The following is a 10,377-nucleotide window of genomic DNA, read 5'->3' on the forward strand; positions in this document are numbered from 1 at the left end:
TTTACGTAACATTTGAATTTCTGTACTTAATTAACAACTGTACCGATAACGAAAATAATTATATTAAACTACTCAGAAAAGAACAAAATTTTAAGAATTACTGTATTAATGATCAATTAATCATGGATAATAAGGAATAATTATATCATTAAAAAGTAAAAATGAATCTTCGTCGTTTAAATTGATATTTATTTTGAATGCACTTCCGTTTTGTAAATGTTCAATATTATTTCTTTCTCAGCTTTACTTATGTAAGATTTCTTCTGTCGTTTTTTAGGAGGACTTAAATCCATCGCTTTATTTTCCATATTACTCATGAAACACTTACAAAAAGACACCACGGCGAAACAAACAACCCTCTAAAAATAAGAGTTTTTGCTTGTCTGATAGGCGCTATTTGTCATTATTCCGGCGCCAAGTAGACAGCTGTATTGCGCCAAATAGCACGCCGCTTTGTTTACTTTCGCTATCAGTTCTCGTTGAACAGACTATAGAGGATTTTTGTTTTAAAGTGCGTTCTTGCTGCATTACTGAAGTGCGCTTGATTTGTTAGTTACCAAGGATGGGCCCGAAAATGAATGTGCGCAAGGTAATATTATACTGGATAATTTAAAGAAGTTGTCTATAAATAATTTTAGAAAATAAATATTTATTTAAGAAAAAATATGAATTAGAAGAGAAAAAGAAACATGAATTGCCTGTTTTGCACATAATTTTAGCCACGGATTTGCACATGGAAAAATTATGTAAATTAACAAAGAAATCTTTTTAGTAAATAATTTCAGCCACGGATTTGCCTGAAATGGATTTGCACATGGAAAAATTTTATAAATTAACAAGGAAATTTATTAGTAAATAATTTTACCCACGGATTTGCCCGAAATGGATTTGCTCATGGAAAAATTATATAAATTAAAAAAGAAAATATTTTTTTAGTAAATAATTTTAGCCACGGCTTTGAGCGGAATTGATTTGCACATGGAAAAATTTTATAAATTGATAAAGAAATTTTTCAGTAAATAATTTTAGCCACGGATTTGCCCGAAATGAATTTGCACATGGAAAAATTAAATAAATTAACAAAGGAATTTCTTAGTAAATAATTTTGGCCACGGATTTACCCGAAATGGATTTGCACATGGGAAAATTATATAAATTAACAAAGAAAATTTTTAGTAAATACGTATATCTACAATAATATGCGATTAACTCAATAATTTTATATAGAATTTTATTGCTTTAGCTGGGTATCCATTGTTTTTTTATCAAATTTTGAAAGAGTTTATCGATTTGTTTTTTGGATAAATAAATAATACTACATACTCTTTTAATTCTATTCATTTCATTAAAAGTGGTATTTAAATAGATGCACATAGAAACATTAGAATTCCAAGTAATTAGTTTATTTATATTAAAATTAAAATCATTTCTTTTATCGTATAAATCAAAAAAGCAGATATTTTCTTCTTTTATAATACCCAAATCCAAAGAATTGAAATTAATATTATCATCATGATTACGAAGCAAGAATAATTCTTTGGGGTAAATATCATTTAATAAGATAGTATAATCTTGAAAATTAAAGACAATTAAGTTATCAATATATCTAAAAACAAATTTAATACTAAGAGTATAATTTTTTTTCATAATAATGCAAAAATAAGTTAGCTAAGAGAGATGAATAATTAGATCCTTGTGGTATTCCATCAATTTGAAGAAAAATATTCCTCCCATTGTAAAGATAATTATTAAAAAGACAAAAATTAATCAGAATTTCCCAACAATCAAATTCGCAACAAAGGATATTTTTGAAATCATAGTAATAATTCAAAAGAACATCTTTTAGCTTAGAAAGGGGAATGCTATTGAAAAGATACTGGAAATCAAAAGTCGCAATAGAATTCATTTTATTATGTTTAATGAATTCTAAAATTGGTTGATCATTAGTGATGATCCAAGAGAAACCTTCTCTTAAAATTGGTAGTAGTGATAATTTCCCGATAAATTCTGTTTGTTACGGTCAGGAAATGATTGAAATTCATCGAGAACGCACCTCCAAACGAAATTTGAGTGCCTTAGCAAGTCGGATTTTGATTGCTAAATTCCAATGACACGAAAACGGGTCAATTTCAAAGTAGAAAGAAAAGTATCGACATTATTTATCTAGTAAACGATTATGCTGACAGACTCTCACTAAAGTNTCTTGAAAAAATAAGTGGTGCCCGCCATTCGACCGATATTCTGGTATTTGCTCTTAGGTACAAAAAGGTTGGGGACCCCTGAGCTAGAGTGTTGCTCCTAATGCTTTTTCAGTAGCATTCATGTGTCTTTGTCAGTTTGGAAGAATGATAAGGGATAGAAATGAAAATCAAATATTTATCAATAGCTTTTAGATTTCGTGGAGTAATTAACACTTAGATACAGATCGAATATGGGTGATCCTTATTTATATATATTTTTTTCTACCACATTAATTACAAGCAAAAATATATTTTTATAATTTTTACTTATGAAAAACAGTCTATCAATTACTAAAAAAATATCCGTTATATAATTGGAATTATAATACCACTAAAATATTAACTACAAAAAAAAGTAGCATTAAATTTTTTTCCATTCATATTCAAACATTTATCAATAAGTAATTTTTAACACTTAAGAAATTTCAATGATAAATAACTATTTCTCTTAGAGTTAAGTAATAAGTGCAAATTTGAAAAATTATTGTTTGGAAGTGAACTGTGTTTGGAAGATAACTTTAACGCAGAAAAAGGACACCGGTGTTTCATTCTGTATATCATCACCATAAATTATCGAAATGCTAAATGTAATATTTTTCAATTATTTTAACCTAAATTATTATAAAATAATGAAAAATATTTTTTTATAAAAATTCTGCCTCAAAGGGTTACGGAGAGGAATCCAAGAAAGATATTAAAAATCCTCACTGAGGTGTGTTTAGTCGTGTGCGCATATAAATGCCCTCTTCTTTTTTAGTTTATAAAAATACTATAGAAATCATTAGATGCAGAAAGAAAGTTTATACAAAACATGCTATATGAAATTTCCTATAAACGTTATAAGCGGAAAAATGTAAGGAGAGTTGAAAACGCGTAAAACGACGTAAATATGTCATTTTTGTTATGTAAAATAACTAGATATTAGTAAAAAATGTTTCTTGCACAAAATTAACTTAGTGAAATGATAATAGTAGTTTTTCCTACAAAAATGATATGAAAAAGTTTTTTTTTTTACTCAAGGGATAGAGAAGATTTATTGTTCAGGTAATAAATGGGAAGGGAAAAAAGAAAACGAACTATAACGAAAGAGAAGCAAGCTGTTTTACTTCCTACAAAAATAAATAAAACGAAACAAAAGAAAAATTATATAATTTTATCAAAAAATCTGAAGTTTTGGCTCTCTTATCGAGAAAGCCTATTGTTAGCCTACCTTTTTGTATCTGTATCTATTTTTTTTTTAAATAATTTATTTTCTGTTACAGATTGCCTATTCAAATTTCAATGTGATGATGGAGAATGTATTAGTGAATCGTATGTTTGCGACGGAGAAGAAGATTGCAAAGATGGTAGTGACGAACGTGTTTGCCACGCTAGAGTTTGTGACTTAGAATCGAATTTTCGATGCAGAAGCGGGCAATGCATCCTGAAATCAGAAGTATGTGATGGAAGATCCGACTGTGGAGATAGCAGTGACGAATCAAATTGCAGTAAATGAAACTTTATCTATTGTTTAAAATATCTGGAAGCTCCGAATCTGCCAGCTTCGCTCGCGATCACCCCAGAGTAACATCGCATTCAACTTGGTTTTTTCCCTTAGAATTCATTACTTTTCAAGGAAAAATAATATCATGTCGTGTATAAATATATAATTATTATAATCAATTGTAAGAACATTTTCTTGATTTGTTAATCGTAACAAAATGAACCATTACTTGTATTAGAAAAAAAAATTTAAACTTAAGATTATAGAATGCGTGATACAATAAGAAGTAATAAATGATAAGTAATTTTCTTTCCAACAGTCTATAATGATAACCTCATCTTGTATAACAGTTCAATTTGCAGATGACTTCAAGTTAAAAAAATTCACGTAAGAAGCACTCGAAAATTGCAATAATTTTCAAAGAAAATAGAATTTCGAAATTTTTTTTTTTTGTGTGAATTTTATAATTGAAAACGGTCCAACCAACATGCAAAATTTTAACTCTGTTAATTCATTTCAGCTGGCAGTAGATCAGTCAACATAGTTTTTTGTTTTTGTTTCAAGTTTTATCTTAGCATATTTGATAAGTCTCGAACAAATAATCCAATCTTAAATTTTTCTTATTCCATCTAATTCCTTATATCTTTGTAATGTTCAATTGAGCACCTAAAACAGCAGCAACGACCCTAACGATGATTAATAATTCTCTAAACTTAGTTAGAAACTTGGGAACGCTTTGAACAACAATATCATGCAAAATTGGCTGCAACTTTAATACGAGGCCTTCTTGAACCATTTTGTCGTGCAAACTTAAACATCATATACAATACATGATCACAGTTTAACTTGGACAGCAAAGCATGGTTCATTTTCACATATTATTAACAAATTACAATGAATTCGCTCAATATTATGGTTCAATTGACTTATATTAAGATTTTACGCTTAACCAATTTTTTGAGAGCGTAGGTACCTTTAAAAGGCGAGCCAAGGCTGCCTCTGCCATGGTTGTTTGCCAAAGACGTTAGATATATGGCTTTATAGTTACTTGGTTTCGTCTTTGAGGGTATATTTTTCACGAGTTTCTGAAGCATTTAAAGTAATTTTTGCATTAGCAATAAACCGATGTTTTTAATTTGGTGCTATAAATTATCATGCTAGTTTATAATTAACCTTGTGAAAGTCTTTTTCTATTAAACGAAGAAGGAAAAAAATTAAAATGCGATAAGAACTTTTAGTATTTTAATTACATCCGTTAAATAACTTCGGAAATGAGTATGTTCTTGTTTCAAAACGGATGTTTGAAACTGCTTCCTATTTCTATTTCGAAATTTTCATTAATTACCATTTATTTTAATTTTAATGCGCTTAGCGATGGAACTTAACAAGTTGAGAAGTATTCCCAATTAAATAATAACTTAGGAATATTATTAATTCATTTATTTTAATTTTAATGTGCTTTGCGATGGAACTTAACAAGTCAAGAAGTGTTCCAAATTAAATAATGGCTGAGGAATATTATTAACTCATTCATTTTAATTTTAATGTGTTTAGTGATGGAACTTAACAAGTCGAGAAGCATTTCAAATTAAATAATAACTGAGGAATATTATTAATTCATTTATTTTTATTTTAATGTGCTTAGCGATGGAACTTAACAAATCTAGAAGTATTTCCAATTAAATAATAACTGAGGAATATTATTAATTCATTTACTTTAATTTTAATGTGCTTTGCGATGGAACTTAACAAGTCGAGAAGTATTCCAAATTAAATAATAACTGAGGAATATTATTAATTCATTTATTTTAATTTTAATGTGCTTAGCGATGGAACTTAACAAGTCGAGAAGTATTCCAAATTAAATAATACTTTGTTTTAAAGTTCGTCTTTAATAAATGAGTGTTCAGTAGAGAACTTATAACTGTCTCCTAATACTGAAATTTAGAATTGTGAATGTAGGGAAATTCTATGAATTTATTGTTCCAGACATAATTTCCATGTATGTGTTAAATTAATTGTATGCAAATCAAATCACGTATACGAATTAAATGAAATGAAATATAAATAAAAGTATTGTTTCGTCAGTAATGTACAGTGGATTACCCTGAATAACTTTTGATCTATTGATCGGATCCCTACGTTCTAGGACTCAATTTTGAATGACTCGAGGGAATGATCGCAAATATGCTAATTAATAAGTGTAAACGATATTTTAAGTTAGGAAATCAGACACAAAAACGTGCCTTCTCTGTATAAACATACCTTTTTTCAACGGATTTGGATTTTCGTCCCCGGGAATATAGGGGGTAGCTGCAATCTGGGAAATATGGCCCTGATAGTTTGAGCAGGGGATCTATTCAAAGTTTGGACCTTTTAATCTTAATTTTACTTTTTTCGTATTTTGCCATATCTCGAGAACTTTTTGAAAGAATTGAATAATTTTTGCATACTGTTATAAAATTTGCTTATCCAAAGATAATTCCATGCAAAAAATAAATTTCAGTAAATATTTATTATTTTATTAAATAATAGTGGAAAAATTTTTTGAATTGTAAGGTACCGTCATGTGGGGCTACTTTGTGCAAATTCGAATTTGGCGCTTTTCAAGTGCTGTTATTCAGTATTATGTTTTTTTGCACGTTAAAAATGAGTGGAATTTGAAGATAGAAGTATCCTCTATTACTACAAACATTTTTTCGAATTTTAAAACAATCTCAGAGTGTGTTTTGTTTATCCAATGTCAACAACTTTCCGAGAAAGTCAGACGTTGAAAAGTGTGCGTGGAAACTTAAGCTGTGCAATATAAAGACGTTGATAAAACAATTGTCGTAAGTGCAAAATTTTTTATTTATACATTAATAAACAATGATATCATGTCAGCGTTAAAAAAAATTTAAAATTAATAACAAATAAACGGAAAATGAAAAAAAAAATGCACTGTGGGGCTACTTTGTGCAAAGTTTCATTCATTTTTTTCGATTGTCGGACGTTATAAAAAAATACCTCGAATGAGAAATTACCGTGATTACACTTTAGAAAAGCTGCAACAATGTTTGCAAGCAGTTGCTGGTGGTATTTTAAATAACTCGNTGAAGAGCAAGTTCTGTCATGTTCATTCAAGCATGTTATGTTCAAATTTATCAATATTATAAATGTTAATGAATATATAATAATTATTATTTTTGAAATGTCATCCATTTCAATGTTTAAAAATGTATATGGTTTCCTATTGTTTAAACTCAAATGTTTCGAAATAAACATTCTTTTTAAGAAAAAATTCTTTATAAAAAATGTTTTTTTAACACTGAAAATTATTTTTAAACTAATATCTTTACATATCTTGATGTTTTTGTTATCAAAAATGTCAACAATTAACTTTTTTAACAATTTTATATCAATATTTTACTAAAAACATGATTATTAAACTGAATTCCTATCGCTGAACAAAGGAGCCCCACTTGGGGGCTACTTTGTGCAAGGTACGTTTTAACTTATTATTTGTAAATATTACATACAAATAATGCCAATACTGATCAAATTCACTCGCCTGAGTCCAGTTATGAATATAACATCGATAAATTTTACTAAAGTTTCAATTAACATAGTTTTTTTACATGTCAAAGTTCAAAAATTGCGAAATCCTGCACAAAGTAGCCCCACATGACGGTATACAATTTTTTTACATGATTTTAAAGTATGTAATTTTACAATGCAAAATACAAAATTTGAGTGAAATTGGTTGCAATGGATTTAAGTGGTTAGCGAGAGCAGCCCCTTTGAACCCTTATCCAATTTTCGTAAACTGTTTTGAGCCATATTTCTTAGTGTCTCTACATTTTTAAGAAATTGATTTTTTGTTTGTTTGTTTCATTGCATTTAGCTGCATCAACCTGCCAAGGTTTTTACTGCGGACATGGAGTATGCTTATCTTTGTTTCAGAGATGTGATCGAAAAGTAGATTGCGTTGATGGCACTGATGAAGAAGATTGTACTGATATTCCTTGGTGCACTGAAAAATATTATTTCCGGTGTGGGAATGAATGCTACCCTAAATACTTCGTCTGTGACAGTGATCCTGACTGTTCTGATGGTTCCGATGAGAAAGACTGTGGTAAGTGGCATTTTTAAAATTTGCAAAGTGCAAAATAAAGAAAAAACACGATGAGACCCTAATAATTTTTGATCTCATTATTAGATTTTCACGTGCTAAGATGCAATCTTTAAGGGACTAAACTTTGTTAAAATATTTGTTCAGATGATATTTCTGGAAAGGGAATCAGACTAAAAAACGACCTCCTCAAAATATGGGGGCGGGGTGGCAGTCGCAATCTAAAATATTTGATTCCATTAGTTTAGTCAGGGGATCGGTCAATTGTTTGGTCTTTTTAATATTATAATTACAATATTTAAGTATTTCCCTATATCTTGAAAAGTGCCTAAGCAAATCGAAAATTTTTTGGACACAATTATATAGCTCGTTTGTCTTAAGATAGTCCCTGCGAAAAATAGTCAACAATTAAAAAATCATTTTTGAAGGAGCTTAGTATATCTATGCTTAAATTATTAAAATGTGAAGGTAGTCAAAATCACTTTATATCACCCTTATTTAAACAAGAGTAAAATGTTATATAAATTTTGCCATCACTTTAAATATAAAATCTTCCCAAAAATCTGAAATAGTTGGCAGGCATGAGTAAAATAAACAGATTTTTATTTTATTTTAAACTGCGTGATTTGAAAAAAAAATGCAAATTGCGAACAAAACTGGTTAAATAGTTTCCGAGTTTAAAATTTATATAAAAAACAGCATTTTTAAACTTTCTTAACTCAAGGGCTGTTTGCACTGATGCCTATACCTAGGGTGCCACGTTTTGCAATTTTTTTTCCGGAGCTAAAGGTACTCGGCAAAATTAGCCAATCCAATGGACTTCACAAATATTAGATTAAGAAAACGGTTAGATTAAGAAACAACACTTGCGTTAAAAACTAGTTTTGAATCCTTAAAATACAAGTTGGATACCCTTAAGATAATAGAGATGGGAGTTTAAGTGATGCACAAACTTGGTACAAATGCAACTCTATTCTCAGTTGGCTTCATATTTACTTTGTTTAAGTGATACTACTGGGAGATTTTCAAAGGCAAATTGTTTTGAGCATATCAGACGTGTGTATAAATGGAGGGTCGATATATTTCTGTCAACAGGCGTAAATACATAGGAATGTTTGTTTCGTTTTTTTTGTGGTAAATTTTAGCATTCAACTGATCAAGTAAAGAGAATTACCCGTGTGTCGTAATTCTCCAACCTAAATATAGGAACTCTACAACTACATTGACAATTACCAAAAATACTTTACACTATGTGAAGTCTTTTTGTGTTGCAGATTCCCATCCATCCGAAGAATGCACACCCCGACAATTCAAATGCAACAATGGTTCTTGTATTTCGGAGTTTTGGGTTTGTGATGGTGAGAAGGATTGTTCTGAAGGGGAAGATGAAGATGGCTGCGAAACCAAATCTTGTGAGGAGGGGGAGTTCCGATGCAAGTTTGGACGTTGCATCCCAAAAGACAAAACGTGTGACGGTAGTTATGAATGTTACGACAAGACTGATGAAGCTGTTTGCCGTAAGTTTTATTTTTAATTATTTTTCAAGAGGAGGCAATACCACGGGAGAAACTTTTCAAAATAAATTCTATTTCACCTCCATTGGTAATTTAAAGTTCAGAGAATAGTGCGTTCATATAAACCTAGAGAAAATCAAGACGTTTGAAATGCTGAAAAATATTTTCAAAACATCAAAATACGAGCAATTATTCCTGGATTAATTTCCTATTGCGTAATCTTGAAATAATTTGTTTGTACTTGGATAGTCTGAAATTTTTTTCTTCATAATTTGAAACTGCATGGTTCATTTAAGTTTTTAAATTTTTTTTTTTTACAATTCCCTCTTGGGGAATAACTTACGTCATACAGGCATCTGAAGGGCAGATTTGTTGGCCACTCTTTCACAACTTATTAGGTGGGCCAACGTTGCTCCCACAGTAAGGACAGATAGTACAGAGAAGGAAAGAATATCCATGCCTTGCCCGGGATTCGAACCAAGAACCATTCCGATGCAAGGGCAGTTCCCTAACTCCTACACAGACCGGTCGGCGGTTTTTTTTAACTTTAAATTACCTTTGCAGATGAGAGAGACTTTGTCATGAAGGTATGTTTCCTCTTAAAGCATTAAGTAAAAATTCATTGTATTTTAAATAGCTTGTGATTTCTTCAGAACCATGAACACATATACGTAATCCCTTCACTGACCAAGGTATTATATATGCTATTATATATGCTCTCTGAATCTAGTGGCATAAGTTCATACGGACGTGATCTCATTACGGTACTCTCGTATTAGTATGTACGCCCTCTGCGAGTGCGGATCACTTCTTTCTCCTACCACTGGTTCTGAAAGGGTTAAAAGACTTTTTAGAGTTTACAAATGGGGGGGGGGGACAAACTTTTAATTTAACAGGTTAAAGATGCAAAACACTTAACCAAACATTTATGAATACCTTTTATGAACTTGTAACATTTATAAATATAGCATATGCTGAGAGAACAGAGCCTTTGTAGATTTGTCATAAGTTTTACCTATCGCTGAACAA

The 10,377-nt window shown here is 30.1% G+C and overlaps 1 protein-coding gene across 1 annotated transcript in view; it reads left to right on the plus strand.

Moving 5' to 3' along the window:
- LOC107447755 (low-density lipoprotein receptor-related protein 1B) overlaps positions 1-10,377 on the plus strand; it is a gene marked incomplete in the record, with an annotated part of 75,546 nt that overhangs the window by 63,399 nt on the left and 1,770 nt on the right. Inside the window, 3 exon segments of the mRNA XM_071185854.1 lie at positions 3,503-3,727; positions 7,607-7,837; positions 9,109-9,351. Coding sequence (XP_071041955.1) covers positions 3,503-3,727; positions 7,607-7,837; positions 9,109-9,351 — 699 coding nt within the window.

This window comes from Parasteatoda tepidariorum, chromosome 1 (assembly GCF_043381705.1).
Source record: "Parasteatoda tepidariorum isolate YZ-2023 chromosome 1, CAS_Ptep_4.0, whole genome shotgun sequence".
Classification (NCBI taxonomy): Eukaryota; Metazoa; Arthropoda; class Arachnida; order Araneae; family Theridiidae; genus Parasteatoda; species Parasteatoda tepidariorum.